Source organism: Carcharodon carcharias, chromosome 1 (genome assembly GCF_017639515.1).
Source record: "Carcharodon carcharias isolate sCarCar2 chromosome 1, sCarCar2.pri, whole genome shotgun sequence".
Taxonomy (NCBI): domain Eukaryota; kingdom Metazoa; phylum Chordata; class Chondrichthyes; order Lamniformes; family Lamnidae; genus Carcharodon; species Carcharodon carcharias.
The window spans coordinates 195060126-195082111 of NC_054467.1; the positions used below are offsets into that span (position 1 = coordinate 195060126).

The 21986-nt window shown below is 42.6% G+C and overlaps 1 protein-coding gene across 1 annotated transcript in view; it reads right to left on the reverse strand.

Annotated features, from left to right (window-relative positions):
- The window catches only part of npr3 (natriuretic peptide receptor 3), a 116963-nt gene that overhangs the window by 18089 nt on the left and 76888 nt on the right, over positions 1 to 21986 (reverse strand). The window contains exon 4 of the mRNA XM_041191646.1: positions 3577 to 3712. Coding sequence (XP_041047580.1) covers positions 3577 to 3712 — 136 coding nt within the window. The remainder of the gene's footprint in view (positions 1 to 3576; positions 3713 to 21986) is intronic.

Sequence of the window (21986 nt, forward strand, 5' to 3'; positions counted from 1 at the left end):
GTTCCTACAGATTGGAGGGTAGCTAATATAACCCCACTGTTTAAAAAGGGAGGTAGAGAGAAAACAGGGAATTATAGACTAGTCAGCTTGATGTCGGTGGTGGGAAAAATTCTAGAGTCCATTATAAAAGATTTAATAGCTGAGCACTTGGAAAACAGTGGCAGAATCAGACTGAGTCAGCATGGATTTACGAAAGGGAAGTCATGCTTGACAAATCTATTGGAATTTTTTGAGAATGTAACTAGTAGAGTTGATGTGGGGGGGCCAATGGATGTGGTTTGTTTGGACTTTCAGAAGGCTTTCAACAAAGTCCCACTTAAGAGATTATCATGTAAAATTAAAGCACATGAGTTTGGGGGTAGTGTATTGAGATGGATAAAAAACTGGTTGGCAGACAGGAAACAAAGTCCGAATAAACGGGTCTTTTTCCAAATGGCAGGCAGTGACTAGCTGGGTACCACAGGGATCGGTGCTGGGTCCCCAGTTATTCACAATATATATTAATGATTTAGATGAGGGAGCTAAATGTAATATCTCTAACTTTGCAGATGACACAAAGTTGGGTGGGAGGGTGAGCTGTGGGGAAGATGCAGAGGTGCTTCAGGTGAATTGGACAAGCTGAGTAAGTGGGCAAATGCAATATAATGTGGATAAATGTGAGGTTACCCACTTTGGTAGCAAAAACAGGAAGGCAGATTATTATCTGAATGGCTATAAATTGAGAGAGGGGAATGCGCAACAAGACCTGGGTGTCTTCGTACACCAGTCGTTGAAGGCAAGCATGCAGGTGCAGCAGGCAGTAAAAAAGGCAAATGGTATGTTGGCCTTCATAGCGAGAGGATTCAAGTACAGGAGCAGTGATGCCTTGCTGCAATTATACAGGGCCTTGGTGAGACCACACTTGGAATATTGTGTGCAGTTTTGGTCTCCTTATCTGATGAAGGATGTTCTTGCTATAGAGGGAATGCAGCGAAGGTTTACCAAACTGATTCCTGGGATGGCGGGACTGACATATGAGAAGAGATTGAATCGGTTAGGATTATATTCACTGGAGTTCAGAAGAATGAGAGGGGATCTCATAGAAACCTATAAATTCTAACAGGGCTAGACAGGGTAGATGCAGGAAGGATGTTCCTGATGGTGGTGGAGTCCAGAACCAGGGGTCACAGTCTGAGGATACGGGGTAGACCATTTAGGGCTGAGATGAGGAGAAATTTCTTCACTCAGAGTGGTAAGCCTGTGGAGTTCACTACCACAGAAAGTAGTTGGGGCCAAAGCATTGTATGTTTTCAAGAAGGAGTTAGATATAGCTCTTGGGGCAAAAAGGATCGAAGTGTATGGGGAGAAAGCGGGAGCAGGTTATTGAGTTGAATGATCAGAATGAATGGCGGAGCAGGCTCAAAGGGCCGAATGGTCTACTCCTGCTCCTAGTTTCTATGTTTCTATGCTTCTATGGGACGCACGCCTGACATATCCCTGCATCATCTTATGTGTCGGTGAGTGGGCCCTGCCCCCCGACCGGAAAAACCTGCCCCAAAAAGTTAGCATGGTGATACAGCAAGTAATTAGGAAAAGATGTGGAATGCTGGCCTTTATTGCAAGGGGGAATGGAGTAAAAAAGTGGGGAGGTCTTGCCATAGCTGGACAAGGCATTGGTGAGACCACACCTAAAATTTATACTTGCACTGAAGGTTGATTCCTGGGATGAAGGAGTTGGTTTATGTGGAAAAGTTGAGCAGGTTAAGCCATTACTCATTGGAGTTTAGAAGAATGAGCAGTGATCTTATTGAAGCATAAAATATAACGAGGGGGCTTGATGGGGTGGATACTGAGGGATTTCCTTTATGTGTTACATGGAGTGAATTTTTAAACTTTTTCCTAAAGATGATTTTGTTACCCATAATACACAATGGAAATCTTCCCCCAGGATTGCTCTGGTGCACAGAAAAATCCCTCCCACAATTCAGTCACAAACAATTTGAGTTATTCAGCTCTTCTGGTGCAGAGTTGACTCATGAAAGGTCTAAAGACCATTGATATCTGGAACACACTTTTAATGATAGAGTAAAATGGACATTGTCATTGTCTTTTCTCAATTAAAAATATTACTATTCAATTAACATTCTGCCAATCTAATACACATATTACTCACCATTGTATATCCTAATGGGCTGAATATTTAAATCTTTAGTTGTGCACTTTTTTTTTACATTCACCATATTGTGGTGATGCAAGGTCATTACTGCAGACTGAGATTTATTGGGCAGAATTTTGATAGTGGCCAGAAATGCGTGTTGGCAACACACTTGGCTGGCCGCTGGGTCTCACCCCTTGTTTTTATGGGTGGCAGCTCATTAAAATAAGCTGTCAACAGGTTTGCTACTCTGTGCAAGACCCTCGAGCTGCAGGCCCACCAGCTCAGCAGTGCTACGAAGAACGGTGACCACTGCTGAGGTAGAAGTGCGGCCCTGGGCCCCACTTAGGCCAAAGAAGCTTTGAAAAAACTTAGAAGTTACACTGATGGAAGGGAAATCCCCCTGAGCTAATCACTGAGGCCGCGGGGGCTGCCTTCCCTGCCCGCAGCCCACTCTTTGAATAAAAAAAATACATCCCCCACCAGGTTGCCACTGAGAGGTGATGTTGGCTTCTTCATCTGACAGGGACGGTTAAACTGCCATCAGCAAAATGCCAATGGCCTGCTAAAATGGTAAAATTATTCCTCCTTCATGGACCATTTGAATAGTTAAATTTGTTTCCTGCCTCCTTGTGGTGGGAAGCCTGTGAGAAGCCATTCCTGCCGTTGGTAAAATTTCCTCACAGTGGGGCTGTCATGATCTGCCACTGCTCCCCCCAGCCTGATTTTCACACCCTCCTCTCGATTTTAATACTTCCCTGCCCCCATGAACTTGCCTCATGCAAGCCAGTAAAATTCTCCCTACTCTTTTTGCAATTGGCTTTTTAGCTGTTTTCAATGTTATCTCTTCGCATGCCTTTAACTGCACATGCCTGGGACCAATGTGCACCAAAAATACACACTGGAGAATGAAAATCTGAACATGTTTGAACTGGCCTGATTTAATTTGCATTTATAAATTATTCCAAAGCTCATTATTACTGATCTGAATTCAACCTCTTTTAGTTCCCTGATTTCTATCAAAATTCACTCTTCATACATTTGCATTAGCTTTCATGTCTCACTCTGTCAGATTATGAAGTGGTTTCTACTAATGTTTATATTCAGAGATGGTTTTAAACAGAATGTAATAGCTTTGGAATCATGTCACATAGTACGAGATAGAAGTAAGTCCTTATGATTGGATTAAAAACAGAAAATGCTGGAAAAACTCAGCAGGTCTAACAGCATCTGTGGAAAGAGAAACAGAATTAACGTTTCGAGTCCGTGTGACCCTTCTTCAACTCTGAAAAAGGGTCACATGGACTCAAAATATTAACTCTGTTTCTCTCTCCACAGATGCTGTCAGACCTGTTGAGTTATTCCAGCATTTTCTGTTTAAATTTCAGATTTCCAGCATCTGCAGCATTTTGCTTTTACCTTATAATTGGATATTTTATTACCTTCAAAGGTTGTATTCCACATCTTCTGTACAATTTTTGATCCATTGGTTTTACTGTACCCTCGCTTCAGGACTTCTTGGAGTGCTTTTGCATAAAGTACAATGGCATCATGAAACCCCTCAACAAACATGTTTACCTGCGGAAGACACAAGCAGTTTGTGCAAATAGAAAAGCAGGAAATAAGTACAGCTTTTACAAGATTAAATACAATAATCATTTGCAAATAAAAGTTCAGAACTCTCTCCTACCCTCTGAGCCATTTCAAAGCTGCATTCCATGTGTTACTATTGCACCTAAAGTATGCTTAAACACAATATTATACATCAGATGTTACATTTGTCAGTTTTTCTCTCATTGTTTAATGGCCCAGAATTTTATTTTAAAAATTTACTGATTAGTAAAGTTAGATACCCTCAGCAGTTTCTAACTCTCAAATCTTTTCTTTTACCAATATAATGGGGTCAATTTTTATTCCCCTAACCAGCTCATTAGTTTCAAGCATGAAGTGTGTGGTGCCCCTGCAACACTTGTCTGAAGGTGAAGACCTGAGACTTGCTGGAAAATGGGGCATACATTATTTACATAATGGTGATGAACTGTAGATAGCAATCAAACACCATAATTCTATTCACTAGTCTGAGCTTTCTTCAAATTAGCCACCTCGAATATTGAGCAGATCAACAGGTAGATCCTTGGGTTGAGGGTAGGAGGGGTGGGAGCGAATTAAAGTGGGGCGTGTGCAGAATGGCAGCAACTTGCTGTTTTACTATGGAGTGAGAGCAATTTACCTGTTCATCAGTGGACACTGATTGTTTAACAGGTTGCTGCTCATAGTCAGTGTAGACCTGGAAAAAGTGAGTGGAGCATATGTGGCACAGTTTATGTTGATTTTGGGTAAGAGGTCCTAAAATAGATATTAGGCCTTATCCAAGCAGCCTAACAACTGTTTCAGGTGGGCACCACAAGCTACATTAGCACACTAGCAGGAAAGTAGGAGGGTGGGGTGGGGGGAGTGTGGGGGCTGGTGGTGGAGGAGATACATGGGAGGTTGTACCATTAAATTGGTCCCCCACCCTGCCACCCCTGCCTATTTTTGCCCAGATAGCAAGCATGATGCAGGCCAATTCCTTCCCTAGTATGTAATCTTGTAATTCAGTAAGTCAGAGAACGTTTACATCTTGCTATTTGCTAATATTTCCTTGCAGAAAGCTGCCTGCAATTGAGATGAATCTGTCAACCAGGACTCTCCCTTTACACTCACATTCTATTCCACTCCCTGTAAGGAAGTGCTTTAATGAGGCACATCCTGAAAGATAGCCAAATAGATATAATTAGCTTGCTGCAGAATTGAAGTACTATCAGTAAACATTAGAAGGATATAAGAATATATAAAAAAAAACCAAGGACAGAATACTCAGTTCATCAATCCCACTCCTAGTGGATAATGTATAACTTGCATTATATTCACTCCTAAATTATTTCATTGCATGAATAACTACAGGTAACACTTGCAAGTAGATTCTAAAAGATTCAGAGCTGGGTAACTTTTCTTCATTCTTTTACAGGATGTGGGCAATATTTGTTGCCCATCCCTTGTTTCCCTTGAACTGAGTGGCTTGTTGGACATTTCAGATGACAGTTAAGAGTCAGCCACATTGCTGAGTCTGGAGTCACATGTAGGCCAGACATTAGAAGGATATATGAATACCAAAGGGCATTAGTGAACCAGATGGTTTCAATCAATGATAGTTGCCATGGTCACCATGACTAAAACCAAGTTTATATTCTAGAATTATTAATTGAATTTAAATTTCACCACCCTGCCTGGTGGGATTTGAACTCATGTCCTCAGGGAATTAGCCAGGGCCTCTTATTTACTAGCCCAGTAACTTTGCCACTATGCTACCAACTCCCTACATTATAAATACTTAGGACATTTTAACCTAATCCATCCAATGGGCAACCGATAATCAGGTCGCCCACTATTTTACACACGGTCCAAATTAATTTTCCATGGACTCAATGACTTGCATAGGACAGCCATTGCCGTTTTAGGATAGAAATGTGTATCATGCACATTCTGACTTGTTTCATTGTCGATAAAGCCAAACAGATCCTTACCAGATAAGTTTTAAATTATTTTGTTGTTGGAATCATAACTCTCGAGGCTGAATTTTTCCTTTACAAAATGGAAAGACTTGGCATTAACGGTACATTTGGATGCTAACCTGGGATTTTTTCAAAAGGTCATGAGTTCACCTTCAAACTGTCAACAAGCAGGACTCTTCCTATATGGTACTTGAGAAGAAGTTGTTTGTTTTGAACTACAAGGTGCTTTAATTAATGAAAAGCTGGGAGACAAAAAGGCAATCACATGGCAGAGGCAAACCTTAAGTTTGAACCTGCATTTTTGCTTTCAGTCCTCCTGGGGAACAAGCTTAGGAAGGAAAACTACCTTAACTGACTCGCTCTCACTACCTTGCCTGAAGTTGTGCGTGGTTATCAACTTGTAGCCAGAGAACCTCATCCTGCATTTGGGCCTGCAAAGCTGAGACCAGTGGTGAAGACTTCTTGGCATCCACCAGGATAAGCGACCCCTCTTCACACGGGAGAACTCCAGGTCAAAAGTATCGAGACCTTACAGACTTTATCCTTTATTTTATAAAGCCCATCCTCCAAAGCCCAACTCTGCAGAGAGACTTTATCTGTTTGTCCTTTGATTTTCTGTATTTGTGCTGGAGGAATTCTTTAGGAAGGGCTAGATAGTTATACTTTCCAATTACAATTGTGCGTTAACCAGTACTTGCAACTTTTTACGTTTTGTTTTAAAAATAAATTAATCATTCTGGGTTTTTTGAAAGAAGCCTGGTCAGAGTCTCTTTTCTTCTGGGTCCCAGAATTATAGATAGGCAATTGGCCATTTCAGTAAGAAAATTAAGCATTTAAATTAATGGTATGGCCTGTGGAGTAGTGGGGCTTGATAATTCGTACACTTCACCATCACAGTCATAACAATGCGAAGCAAATGGGACAGGAATGTTCCTTCAGATCCTAAAAAAGTGACCTGCATTGCTGCCATTTCCTGCAACTCCCGTTGCCAGGACGGCAATATCTGTCCTGCCTGGTATTATATATGGCCTGGATCCAGCATTATTCATCAGGATGCCAATTGGTACTCTCAGCACGAGGGATCTACTTAAATGAGGACCAGGACTTAAAGTGGCCCCTCTACTGCAAGGATGGACAGATTGCTGAGTATCTATCAATCAGCTACACAAAAAGTTAGAATCAGCTCTTGTCTCCAGTGACAATGGTTAAACTGCATGAACCTCTTTTGAAAATTGCATTAATTTTCCTCTACAAGTTAGAATATTATAACTAATCTGACTTTTATTCAATTTTAGCAACCTGAGTTATATGTTTGAATAATGAAAATTGAACATGTGATTCCTGGGGTCAAATTTAAACCTGCACCCTTCGCAGAAACCAATTGGGTAACTGGCCCAAGAAACTCACCCGCCATTGTCCCTTCCTGAGCTCCCACAAGTTCCCATTTTAACCAGCTTTCCTGATCTTCTTAGTAGGCAAGACAGGGGACCCATATCAGGGCTTAATTATGTCATGGTGCTCAATTTTTCTTTTAACCAGCAGGCCATGCTAACAGGAAGAGCAGCTGGGGTCAGAAGAGGCCCAAAGAGGCAAGTCTTTGGACATTTAGGTGTCACTGGCTAGGCCAGCATTTTTGCACATCCCTAATTGCCCTTGAGAAGCTGGTGGTGAGCTGCCTTCTTGAACCACTGCAGTTCATGTGATCTAGGTACACTCACAGTGCTGTTAGGAAGAGAGTTCCAGGATTTTGGCCCAGCAACAGTGAAGGATCAGCGATATATTTCCAAGTCAGGATGATGAATGACTTGGAGGGAAAACTTGCAAGCGGTGGCATTCCCACATCCCTGTTGAAGATGGTCATTGCCTGCTACTTGTGTGGTGTGCATGTTACTTGCCACTTATCAGCCCAAGCCTAAATATTGTCCAGGTCAAACTACGTATGTTCATGGATTGCTTCAGTATCTGAGGAGTCACGAATGGTGCTGAACATTGTGCAATCATCAGCGAACATCCCCACTTCTGACCTTATGTTGAAGGGGACATCATTGATGAAGCAGCTGAAGATGGTTTGGGCGAAGGCGTTACCCTGAGGAACTGCTGCAGCGACGTCGCAGGACTGACATGATTAACCTTCAACAACCATCTTCCTTTGTGCCAGGCTTGACTCCAACCAGTGGAGTATATTCCCCTGATTTCCATTGACTCCAGTTTTGCAAGGGTTCCTTGATGCCACTCTCAGATTCTGCCTTGGTGTCAAGGGCTCCCACCTCACCTTTTGAATTCAGCTCTTGTGTCCATCTTTGGACTCAGGCTGTAATGAAGTCAGGAGTTGAGTGGCCCTAGCAGAACCCAAACTTAGTGTCAGTGAACAGGTTATTGCTGAGTAGATGCTGCTCAATAGCACTATTGGCAACATCTTCTATCACTTTGCTGATGATTGAGAGTAGAATGATGGGTTGGTAATGAGCTGGGGTGAATTTGTCCTGTTTTTGTGGACAGGACATAACCTGGGCAATTTTCCACATAGCCGGCACTTCTAGCTGAAGATGGCTGCAAATGCTTCAGCCTTATCATTTTCACTGATGTGCTGAGCTCCCCCATCTTTGAGGATGGGGATATTTGTGGAGCCTCCTCCTCCAATTAGTTGTTTAATTGTCTACCAACATTCACGACTGGATGTGGCAGGACTGCAGAGCTTAGATGTGATCCGCAAGTTGTGGGATTGCTTAGCTCTGTCTATCACATGCTGCTTCTGTTGTTTGGCATGAAAGTAGTCTTATGTTATTGCTTCACCAGGTTGACACCTCATTTTTAGGTTTGCCTGGTGCTGCTCATGGCATGCCCTTCTGCACTCTTCATTGGTCAGCGGTTTGGTGGTAATGGGAAAGTGGGGGATATGCTGAACCGTGAGGTTACAGATAATGTTTGAGTACAATTCTGTTGCTGCTGATGGTCCACAGCACCTTTTGGATGCCCAGTTTTGAGTCGCTAGATCTTTTCGAAATCTATCCCAATTAGCATGGTAGTTGTGCCACAAAACACAATGGAGGGTATCTTCAGTGTGAAGATGATACCCTTCTTTGCTGCCCCCACAAATTTAGGCCTCCAGGACCCTAGGTTTCTTCCCCTACCCTGATCACAAGGGCCTATCCAAACCTGTCTCACTGCAAGGTGCCATTCCTTCAGTCCCCAACGGTAACCTCCTGCCCCCAGGCATTATGTTCCCACCTAGCTGCCACCTTCGGATGGCAGGCTGACTGGGGTGCATAGGAGTTAAAGGCTAATTATAACATAACTTATCTGATTGCAATGTGAGACGATCAGATCGGTCGACCATTTAGCACCAATTTGAAGTCAATGGAAATCAACATCAGGCCGCATATAAAAGAAACAAGTGACCTTCTCACTTTCCACCAAGAAAGCTAGGATAAAATCCCTCCCAAACTCTCCCAGGCCTCAGATTGCCAACATATGGATGGTTTGCCACTCACCTCAACCCCCATCTGAATGACTCACAACCAAGTTAAAATGGTTTCTTACTTTCAACTATGAGATAGAAATCATGATCCTCCCCTTTAACTGAGTTAATAACTGAGTTAGTAACACAGAGAAATATCCAACTTGTGTGTGTTACGAATTTGAATAACAACAGCGCTGATAATTTCCTGCCATATGCCTCATATCAGTACATCGTATAACCAGCTATGATCTAAGATTAAGATAAGTTTCAAATGTTTAGAATATGTTATCATAATGGTACATATGATAACATGATCTATTCCTAAAATGTAAACCCTCTTTTAACCTATTGAGTTATTTGAATAAGATCAATAAGTATATTTTTCTCAGCCTTTTAGACAACTGTTGTACACTTGATCTTATAAAATGTGACCATCAGAGGACTCCACACTTTGAAGATTTTCTTTCAAGCATCAAAGCCCTTTTTAAACAACTGTTTATTCAGACCTCAATGGGACTATTTGTCTCATTTCTAATTTACTTAGTGGAGTCACTGAGGCAGCAAAGAATTACAGAATGAGTCAAGACAAAATATGTCAGCAGGCAAATGAAATTTAGCTCAGAAGTGTTAACTAGTTGTAGAGTTAACTAGGGTGGTAGAGAGGGATTTAAATGAAAGAGTGGGGATGAGGCATCAAGTGGAGGAAAATATGATAAATTAAAGCGAGTATACAAGGCTAGAGAGCAAGGTTGCAAAAAGGGAAATCATAATCTGAGTGTGGCAGAAAGGGACAGAGGGTACAAACTTAAGAGTGCACCAGCAGATAAGAGTAGGGTTGTGAAACTAATAAAAAGACAGAATCAAATACACTATATATGAATGCAAACAGTATTCATAAGAAAGTAGATGAATTGATGGCACAAATAGAAGTAAACTGGTATGATCTAATTGCCATTACAGAGACGTAGCCTTCTTTCCATCATAATGTCAGCAGTGGGGAAGTTTGCTAATGACTGCATTATGTTCAGTACCCTCCTCAGATAATGAAGCAGGCCATGTCCAAATGCAGCAATGGGCTGACACGTGGCAAGTAACATTCGCACCACACAAATGCCAGACAACAACCATCTCCAACAAGACAGAATCTAACCATCACCTTTTGACATTCAATGGCATTACCATCACTGAATCCCCCATTATCAACATCCTGGGGATTACCATTGACCAAAAACTGAACTGAACTAGCAATATAAATACTGTGGCTACAAGAGCAGGTCAGAGGCTAGGAATCCTGTGGCAAGTAACTCACCTCCTGACTCCGCAAAGCCTGTCCATCATCTACAAGGCACAAGTCAGCAGTGTGATGGAATACTCTCCACTCGCCTGGATGAGTGCAACTCCAACAACACTCAAGAAGATTGACACCATCCAGGACCAAGCAGCCTGCTTGATTGGCATCCCTTCCACAAACGTTCACTCCCTCCACCACCGATGCACAGTAGCAGCAGTGTGTATCATCTTCAAGATGCACTGCAGGAATTCACTAAGGCTCCTTGGACAGCACCTTCCAAACCTACAACTGTGACCAGCTAGAAGGACAAGGACAACAGATACATGGGAATACCACCACCTGGATTTTCCCCTCCAAGTCACACACCATCCTGATTTGGAAGTATATTGCCATTCTTTCACTGTCGCTGAGTCAAAATCCTAGAATGCCATCCCTGACAGCACTCTGGGTGTACTTACACCACACGGACAGCATTGGTTCAAAAAAGCAGCTCACCACCATCTTCTCAAGGGCAATTAGGTATGGGCAATAAATGCTGACCTAGCCAGCAATGCCCATATCCCATGAATGAATTAAAAAAAAGTGACTAAGGTTGAAAACTAAATGTTCAATGTTGTTTGACAGTTATGAAGGATAGGCAAAAGGGAAAAGGAGATGGGGTAGTGTTGTTAATAAAAGACAAGATCAATACATTAGTCAGAGAGGATCTTAAATCAGAAGATCAAGATGTAGATGTACAGTTTGGGTGGAACTAAGAAATGGTAAAGGGCAGCAAATATTGGTAGTTGTTTATAGGCCACCAAACAGTAGTGGTAATGTAGGGCACAGTATAAAGAATGAAATTAGAGGTGCCTGTAACAAGGGTAATACAGTAATCATGATGGACTGCAATCTGCAAGTAGACTGGATAAACCTAATTAGCACTAATGCTGTGGAAGACGAATTCCTGGAATGTATAAGAAATGGTTTTCTAGAACGTATGTTGAGGAACCAACATGAGGTATTTTAGATCTAGTTTTGTGCAATGAGAAAGGGCTAAATCATAATCTTGTTGTAAAGGAGCTCTGGGAAATAGTCACCATAATACAACAGAATTTTACATTAAGTTTGAAAGTGATGTAGTTCAATCTGAAACTAAGGTCTTAACTCTGAACAAAGGAAACTATGAAGGCAAAGTGACTGTGGTAGGTTGGAAACTACATTAAAAGGTATGATAGCAGACAGGCATTGGCCAGCATTAAAAGAATTAATACACGGTTTACAACAAATTTACATTCCTTTGAGGTACAAAAACCCAAGAGGAAAGGTGATCCAACAATGGCTAACAAGTGACACTGAAGATTGTATTAGATCAAAGGAAAAGGCATATAAAGTTGCCAAAAAATGTAGTAAGATTAGGGATTGGGAGCTCTTTAGAATTCATCAAAGGAGGCCTAAGAAACTGATTAAGGAAGAGAAAATAGAACATGAAAGTAAATTAGCAACAAACATAAAAACGACTTTAAAAGCTCTTACTGTTATGCAAAAAAGGAAAGATTAACAAAGACAAATGTGGGCCAAGTACAGGCAGAGACAGGAGAACTTTTAATAGGGATTAAGGAAATGAGAGAGAAACTAATTAAGTACTTTGGCCGGAATTTTACGTCCCGCGGGTGGGCATGTGCCCAGCCCAAACGGGCGTAAAATCATGCAAGATAACATTGGCTGAGTGTCCCGACGTCATTCACACTCCCGCGATATTTCCCTTCGCAGGTGCACACAAAAGTCAGAAAAGCGTCCGCTGACAATTAAGCAGGCAATTAAGTTCATTAACGGACCAATTGTAAGCGATTTTTCGTGGCCCATCCAGCCTTACAGTTGGCGGACAGGCAAATCGGCCAGGCGGGCTTTACATTTTTAATGAAACCTCATCCAAGGGCGGGACAAAATCTCCATTAGGATAAAACTTAAAAAAAGTATCTGGGGGCTGTTTTTTTTAATGAGGTATGCTTTCAGGTGCTCAATTGTGCTGCATGGACATCTTTTGCAGCATTTTTGTGCTTTCTTTTATTATCTGGCAGTCTGCAGCTCTCTGAGGCAACTGTGCCTTCAGGAAGCTCAGTGGAAAAGCTTACTAGCACCTGCGGTGATGTCAACGCCCACCCTCTCCCCGTCCCCAACGGCAGTGCTGAGCCTTTCTCAGGACACATTTCACTCTGGCTGGCCGTTAATTGGCCAGACAGCATGAAATCGCAGTCAGAGGCTGATTGCAGTCGAGGGACGGTTTCCCGTTCGTTCCTGGGCCTGCCGATCAGTGAGCGCAAAATTCAGGCCTTTGTGTCTGTCTTCATGGAGGAAGTCACAAAAAACCTCTCAGAAATACCAGAGAACCAAGGGGCTAGCGAGAATGAGGAACTGAAAGAAAATAGTATCAGTAAAAAAGTAGTGCTGGAGAAAGTAATGGGACAAAATGTTGATAAATCCCTGGGCCTGATGATCCACGTCCCAGAGTGTTGAAAAAGGTGGCTGCAAATGCGCTGGTGATCATCTTCCAAAATTCTATAGATTTTGGAATGATTCCTGCAGATTAGAAGGGAACAAATGTATTCACTATTCAGGAAAGGAGGGAGAGATAAAATAGGGAAACTACAGACTGTTTGCTGATGACACAAAACTAGGTGATAACGTGAGTTGTGAGGAAGATGCAAAGAGGCTTCAAGGGAATTTAGACAGGCTAAGTGAGTGGGCAAGAACATGACAGATGGAATGTAATGTGAAAAAATGTGAAGTTATCCCTTTGGTAGGAAAAACAGAAATGCAGAGTATTTCTTAACTGGTTAGAGATTAGGAAGTGCTGATGTCCAAAAAGACCCCGGTGTCCTTATTCATAAGTCATTGAAAGCTAACATGCAGGTGCAGCAAGCAATTAGGAAGGCAAATAGTATGTTGGGTTTTATTGCAGGACGATTTGAGTACAAGAGTAAAGAAGTCTTGCTACAATTGTATTGACCCTTGGTGAAACCGCACCTGGAGTATTGTGCGCAGCTTTGGTCTCCTTACCTAAGGAAGGATATACTTGTCATAGAGGGAGTGCAAGCAAGCTGGCAAGACTGATGCCTGGGGTGGCGATTTTGGCCCATGAGAAGAGATGGAGGAGACTGGGCCTATATTCTCTAGAGTTTAAAAGTATGAAAGGTGATCTCATTGAGGTATACAAAATTCTTGTAGGGCTCAACAGGGTAAATACAGGAAGGATGTTTCCCATAACAAAAACAGAATTACCTGGAAAAACTCAGCAGGTCTGGCAGCATCAGCAGAGAAGAGTTGACGTTTTGAGTCTTCATGACCCTTCAACAGAACTAGGTGAATCCAAGGAGAGGGGTGAAATATAAGCTGGTTTAAGGTGGGCGGTGGCGGGAGAGAAGTGGAGGGGGGGTTTGGGTTGTGGTTGTAGGGACAAGCAAGCAGTGATAGGAGCAGATAATCAAAAGATGTCACAGACAAAAGAACAAAAAAACACAGAAGTGTTGAAGTTGGTGATATTATCTAAACGAATGTGCTAATTAAGAATGGATGGTAGGGCACTCAAGGTATAGCTCTAGTGGGGGTGGGGGGCATAAAAGATTTAAAAATAATGGAAATAGGTGGGAAAAGAAAAATCTATATAAATTATTGGAAAAAACAAAAGGAAGGGGGAAGAAACAGAAAGGAGGTGGGGATGGAGGAGGGAGTTCAAGATCTAAAGTTGTTGAATTCAATATTTAGTCCGGAAGGCTGTAAAGTGCCTAGTCGGAAGATGATGTGCTGTGCCTGGGAGGGTCTAGACCCAGGGCACACAGTCTCAGAATAAGAAGTAGGTCATTTAGGACTGAAATAAACAGGAATTTCGTCACTCAGAGGATGGTGAATCTTTGGAATTCACTACCCTGGGGGGGGGGGCTTTGGAGGCTCAGTCATTGAGCATATTCAAGACAGAGATTAAAAGGTCTCTAGATATTAAAGAATACAAGGGATATGTGGATAGTGCCAGAAAATGGCCTTGGGGTAGAAGATCAGCCAGGGTTTATTTGACTGCCAAAGCAGGATCAAGGGGTTGAAAGGCCCACTCCTGCTTCTATTTCCTATGTTCCTATATAGAAAGGAAAATAAGTAGCATTTGCATTCCATGAAGCTGTTGAAATAGCTATGGGTGAAGGTTCAAGAGATCAATGCGAAACATGTCCTAACAGTCAATGGAATGCAGAATTAGTTAGCCAAATTAGTATAAGCCAGAGGATGTAAATAATCAGTCTTTGTAGCATTTTGAATTACACCCAACTTGGGTCATCAAGAATCAAGGGAAACCAAGGTGCAAGAGGTAATGAATAAGGCTAATGAAATCTTGCCCTTTATCTCAAGAGTGATTCAATGCGAAAGTGAGGAATGATGCTTCAGCTGTGCAGAGCCTTAGACTGCAACTGGATAAATGTGTTCAGTTTTAGGCACAGAACCCCAGGAAAGATATGTTGGACTTGGAAAGAGTACAGCACAAATTCACTAGGATGATATCAGGGCTAATAGGGTTATCTTATGAGAACAGGTTGGATAAAGATTGCTTGTATTCCTGTGAGTTTACGCGGTTGAGTAGTGATCTAATTTACTGCCTTTAAAATTCTAAAGGGAATAGATATATACTATTTATTCTGGCAGGGGTACCCAGAACAAGAGGCTCAATCCTTAGCTAGATAAAGAAGTGAAATCAGCAAACATTTCCTCACACCAACAGTAATAAAAATCTGGAGCTTGCTCCCTCAGAAGGCTGTGGATGCTGGGTTAATTGAAATGTTGAAGACTGAGATAGATTTTTGTTGGGTAAGGGTATAAAGTTATATTGAAGAAAAAGGGGTGATACAAATCAGCCTTAATCTAGCTGAATTGCAGTTTTGAGCAGCTGAATGGCCTTCTCCTATCCCTATGTTCCTATCCATCACTGGAAGCTTTGTAGGAAAAAGTCACAAGGCCGACCCCTAGCGTCAGGCGTCTGAGTTATGAGGAAAGGTGTGCGAAACAAAAACTTTTCAGTCTGGAAAAGAGATGCCTAAGAGATGGCCATATGGAATTAAATAAGGCCATTAAGGCTATAGAAAATGTGAACCCAAAATATTATATTTTGTTAAACTGTGAGAGTAGATCAAGGGGGAATATGTTCAAACTAGTAAAAGGTAGTGTTTGGACTGTGAGAAGGATTTTTTTCCTCACACAAAGGGTGATCGATGTAATAATTCGATAGTCATGGCAAAACAACCCCTCAGAATAATTCACCAAACAATTATAAATTGGGGCTCAGTCAGCTCAGTTGACTACAGAATTATGGCAATGGCACAGGTTTAATACCTGGCCCAGCTGTGGAGGTTCATGGAGGCCTGTCTTCTCACTTTGCCCCATGCTTGCGGAGTGATGCTCCTCAAGCTACATATGACCAATTTTTTCTCTCTAATAGAGAGCATGAATCACTGAAAGTTAGTATGCAGGTACAGCAGGTAATAAGGAAGGCAAATGGAATTTTTGCATTTATTGGTAAAGGAATAGAGTATCAAAATAGGGAAATGTTGTTGCAACTGTGCAAGGCATTGGTGAGACCACACCTGGAGTACTGTGCACGGTTTTGGTCCCCTTACTTGAGGAAGGATGCAGTTGCACTGGAGCGGTTCAGAGGAAGTTCACTAGATTGATTCCAGAGATGCGGAGCTTGTCTTATGAGGAGAGATTGAACAGTTTAGGCCTATACTCGCTAGAGTTTAGAAGGATGACAGGAGATCTAATTGAGGTATATAAGATGCTAAAGGGGATAGGCAAATTAGACATGGAGTGGATGTTTCCCCTTGTGGGGCATTCTAGAATGATAGGCCATTGTTTTAGGCTAAGGGGTGGTAGATTTAAATCAGAGATGAGGAGGAATTACTTTTTTCAAAGGGTCGTGAATCTGTGGAATTCACTACCTCAGAGTGCAGTGGATGCCGCGACGCTGAATAAATTTAAGGGGGAGACAGACAGATTTTTAATTAGTAATGGGTTGAAAGGTTATGGGGAGAGGGTGAGAAATTTTGGAGTTGAGGCCAAACTGAGATCAGCCATGATCATAATGAATGGTGGGGCAGGCTCGAGGGCGTGAATTGCCTACTCCTGCTCCTAGTTCTTATGTTCTTATTATATCCATGGTCATTTATGAACCATGGCTAATTACCTAATTATACATTGCAACATAAGAGGGAAGAAATTACGATCTCCCTGGATTGATTAATCACTATGGTACTAATTATCTTCTGAACTTGTGATGTATACTTCAGGGGAGTGAAAAATGGAGAAAAAACATTCCTAACGTGCTACAAGCGTTTCTCCTTTCATTTCATTCTGAAACTCCATTGCCAGTTTTCATAGAAAAGTTTGTAAGCTGAACGAAACTGGACACTCTCTAAGATACAGCAGGTGGAGACAAAAGATCTTATGGAAATAATGGTAACAAGGAAATGTACTTTTTAGCTGAGGGGGCAGTGAATTCAGCCTGGACACAGGGATGTAAAGGGAATGATAAACGGACCTGTTGGGCAGAAAGTTAAACATTCTCTGAGCTGACAGTGTCAAAGTGTTTCAATGAATTGCTTACCAACACTGCTTTTCCCAAATTTTCTCCTGTAGTGGGTATCTGGTATGGACTCTTAATGGCCCAAGTTCCCACCCAACATTTGCCTTGACTCCAGGTACCCCATTAGTATCAGGAGTAAAATAAATTAGTTAAATGAAAAATAAATTAGTTGACAATAAGACACAAAAGCAAGTCAGTCAGGATTATGGCTTGTGTGAGTGATATCTGAATGATATCAGCCTTTGAAATATCAGTCAAACACTAATGAGGATCAGTAACATGTTGAAAAGGTACCACCAAGCATGGTCTGAAAATACAGAGCAAAGAATCCAAGAATTATTTTAATGGCACTGAGGCAGTTTTTTTTTAAATTGGTGAAGTCAGGCTGTATTCCAATGTTTTTAAATTAATATTTATAGCCTGAGAGAATGCATTCTGTTTTAAGAAGCAAGTCTCTCATTCTTGGAAATTAATTGAATACTTTTAATTCCCCCGCTGCTTGTAATGCCAATTCTAATCACAAATCGCATAAAAGAATAGCCAGCATGGAAGCCACTGTACAATAAGTCTGGGTCTTAGCAATTATGTCTAATGTCCACAAAGACATTGCGCACATTCCTTCAACACGGTCTCCGCATTTGTGCAATTTTCGTGCCAAATTCAAACCTGAGGTCTCTAACAGAGGAAAACACAAAACTTCTAATTTTTACTGCCGTCTACAATATTGTATTTTGCTTTGGCATGTGTTTATCAAATAAAAAGAAAAATGTAGCAGTGTGGATTGGAATAATAAAAAGGTGGAAACTTATCTTCGGCAATGGTGCTTAACGGGTAATATTGGATTGGCTGCCTGTTATACGCAGTGCCTGACATTGCAGTCAATCCATTGGAGTGGGCAGCTGAACCAACATGGCCTGTTTTTTGCCACTGCCTGACACAAATTTCTATCCATGGTCTTGCACAAATACTGCCCTTCTCTCTTAGTTTCTCCTCAACACCCCATTTTATTCAACTAACGACGGGCAGAGCAGGAATGAATCAGTGACTACTCCTGATATTAGGGCTTCAAAATCAATGTTGTTTCATATCAGCCAACAAGAGAGAAGTTTATCATGAGATGTAAATTTAGTTCCTCCCTCTGAGGTCTAATTTATATCTGATTTAGCTACTTGGGTAGTGACTGAAAGTTGGCATCCTAAATGCTGATGATACATAAGGATAGGGAGTTTGAACTTTGGCCCAAAATGGGGCATCAAGTTGGGCCTCATTTGAATTTGATCGGTGAGCTGTGGGCAGCAAAATGGCACTCAGATGCAGCTCTGCAATTGCTGATGATATAAAGATTGCCGGCTTCTGCTCAGACTTGGTTATCAGGAAAAGCCTGTTGGGAGGTGAGCAGAGCAGATACCTTGGTGGTTGGGGAGGGGTGGGGGTTGGTGGCGATAATGGGCTGGCAGCAAGCCAGAAGGTGCTTCTCCTGACCCCACAAAAAGTCTTTTTAAAAAACAAAATAAACTTCCTTTTACCTGAACAGCTTTAAGGGCTGCTGTTCGGCTGTGCATTGCGTGGTACAATTGGAACTAGCATGCACAACTAGCACCTGGACATTAAATTTGCAATTGTTTTAATTTCAAAACCGTACAAAAAAATGACCAGTGGTTAATGGTGACAGTCAATACATTTAATAACGTTGCAAAAATTATAGAACCCTAAGCATTACACAGAGACAGGTGTGAGTTGTTAGAATGGAACTATAGTTTGCCTTGCTTATAAGTATTAATAGCTGTGGTCAGGCCGATGGCGCCTGAATATGTCTGTCAAGTTTTGGTGTTTATTCCACTGGCTAACTTGATTTGGATAAACCACTTTCCAAATTTAGTGAATGGAGAATAATGAATTCCTGATTTACAGGGAATATTTATGCTGCAACAATGGATCAACTTCTGCTGTCATTACATACAGGTGTGAAATGGTTAGAACAAAAGCTGTGTTGCTTCACCCTTTATTTCAGATAGAAAGTTAATGGGGCCAGGCCAGATTGATTGATCTGGCTTCAAACTGAATTCTGCATGATTATTGTCAGTACTTGGATAATGGGTAAATGCCTTTGGAATGCTGTGTACTCAACACTATTATTATGTTGTTGATCGCTGATATTTGATAATTATGATTCAAAGACCTTTTAACTAAGTATCAATACATTATCCCATAATCTTTAATTCTGCACAAAATATTCAGGGCCTGACAATCCTGAAGGTTAATGTTGGGATGTGAGATGGTAATCAGGTGCAGGAGGCCTAATGGAGATAGGATTCATTAAAGTTCTGCAAGCAAAATCTAACAGGGTCCAGGGCAGGCAGAGCTTCCGTCCAAAAAGGATCTAAGGTATGAGAAGGAGCAGGGAAAGGATCATCAGCCCAAGGCTCTTTGACACCCAGTAATCTGGACACAGGGGTGCAAAAGAAATGATAAAGGGACCTGTTGGGCAGAAAGTTAAACATTTTCTGAGCTGAAGGTGCCAAAGTGTTTCAAAGAATCACTTGCCAATCCTGCTTTTCCCGAATTTTCTCCTGTGGTGGACTTCAGTGGCCCAAGTTTCCACCCAACATTTGCCCTGACTCCAGGTACTCCATTAGTATCAGCAGTGAAGGTCAGCAGTGCGATGGTGCACCACATTTTGGCCAGCCGATATTGATACGAGTTAAGGGTCATATCACTCGCGTACAACATTACAAGCAGAATTTTCCATTTTTAATTTAGAATCTTTAAGACTAAGTGGCATGGTGGGCAGGTTCCGTGGTGCTTTTCCCACTGGGCGGCATGGCAGGAAATTGCACCCTATTTTGCACTCGGAGGCTCATTAATTGTGCATAGACGAGTTTCTCTCCAAATCACATGGCGGATCAGGATATGATTCACCCACCCCATCACCGAATGGGCTAGAAGGTCCAGTTGCCATATTTAAACACCACCCTCACTCTTTCCAGCCCAGCTTTGAGAAGAAGACATTTTCAGGTGGCTGCGTCAAAGAGAGCTGCCTCAAAGTTTAATAATGACTCCTTGGAGGGCCTCATCAATGGTGTGCTGCAATACTGAATGTCCTCTGTCCCAGGGATGGCACTTGGATGCCCACCAACATCACCTTGCCAGCCTGAGAGGCCATTACAAGGACGGTCAGCACATTGAGCAACTGTCTGAGAAATGCCATCCATTGTGGAAAGAGGATGAATGATCTCATCTGCTCCACTAGGGTAAGTCAACCTTCAGCTCACTTCAATCTCACACTCTCATCATGGCATCATGCACTCAAAGGGTTACACTGCTCAGGGATCTCACACAAAATGAGCAGAGGAGACATCAGCACCGATTGTCTCACAGACACTTTAACATCACCAGCATCCCATCTATGATGTTGCACAAACTCCATCCTCAGCCCATACTGCGGAGGGCTCTGCACACACAGCAGGCATGTGTACTTCCCAACCTCTCCTCCATCTCTTCTCATCACGTTCCATCTATTTGTCTTCATCCTGGCCAAGCTTGCCCACAACAAAAGGGAGAAATCCCAGACTGGAGAAGAGAGGGTCAACATCCAGAAGCTTTCCAAATTTGAGGGGGATGCCACCGAGTTTGCAGGCGAGGAGAGGGACCACTCATGTGAGGAAGGTGAGATCGGCCTCTCCAAGAAGCCAGTATGGATGAACCCTCTATAAGCTGATCATACCCTGACATACTCAGTGAGTGATTTTCAATGTTGTATTCAGTCTGTTCATGAACCCAATGCATCTGATCTCTCTTACAGGCATCAGCAGGTCCACACACACCTCTAGGCCCAACAGTGGCCCAAGCCCCCAGGCCACCTCAGACGAGGAAGCTGAGGAGCCATTTGATGAAGACCCATCACTGCATTCACCTGCACCATCCACCAGCACAGATACACTCACCCCGGTGGGTCATATTTATAGATTAAGCTTGGGGTAACACTCTGGGGAACACCTCACAGACATGTCTCCACAGCAGTCACAGGCAGTGACAGCCCAGGTCTCCCAAGCTCGAAGGGCTGCTGGAGATCAGGCACCCACTGAGTCCAAGCATGTTGATGTGCCTCTGGAAATGGCCATGTCACACATGCTGCAGATGCAACGATAGGCAGTAGAAAATCAGGCAGAGTTGTGAGAGGCAGTCAACAGACTAGAGCAAAGGATGGAGGAGCCCATCCACATTCTGTCTGATGTCATGGCTCCAACATGTGAGAGTTTCAGTCCCCATGGGAAGGCTAGCTGCTGCCTCAGAGATCTTGGTCCTGCAGGTTCTGTTGGATTTGCGCTCGCACCTGCACTTCATTGCTACAGGCATTGGTGGGATCAATCAGTGGCTAGGCGAGAAGAGGGCTGGGCACCATGACCTCCCTCCAGGTGCCCCTTCTCTTCCAGGAGTCAAGCTGAGGCCCTTGGGGACCGTCAAGGAGGAGGACCAGCCGATCACCATACCCTCTGCCTGTGATCTTGTCACCTCCAGCTGCACAGGCTGAGGAGGGTGCAACTGCACCACAGCAGAAGACCCAAATCAGGCCGGAGCCCTTGGGCCTCTAGAGGAGGTAGAGTAACTATCACGAGTCAGCTATACATCACATGTGAGGCTCATAAAGGGAGGTGAACCCTGAGTGAGAGCATGGATCACCCTCGCAATAAGAGGGCACATAGATGCACATGCACGACACTTTCCAAATGATGAGACCATTCTCATGAACTGCAAATACGTTTAAACAGATGCATTATATTAACAATGATTGAATACCCATGACCCTCAACCCTCTACAGGATGCCCGCAAAAGTCATCAAAGTCAAGAGAACGTAGCAGTCAGCAGGCTGTCTTCAGTTCTGCTGCAGATATTGGAAAGGTGCCAAGGCATAGCGGTAAGGTTAGAAAAACTAAGAAGCTTTGAAATC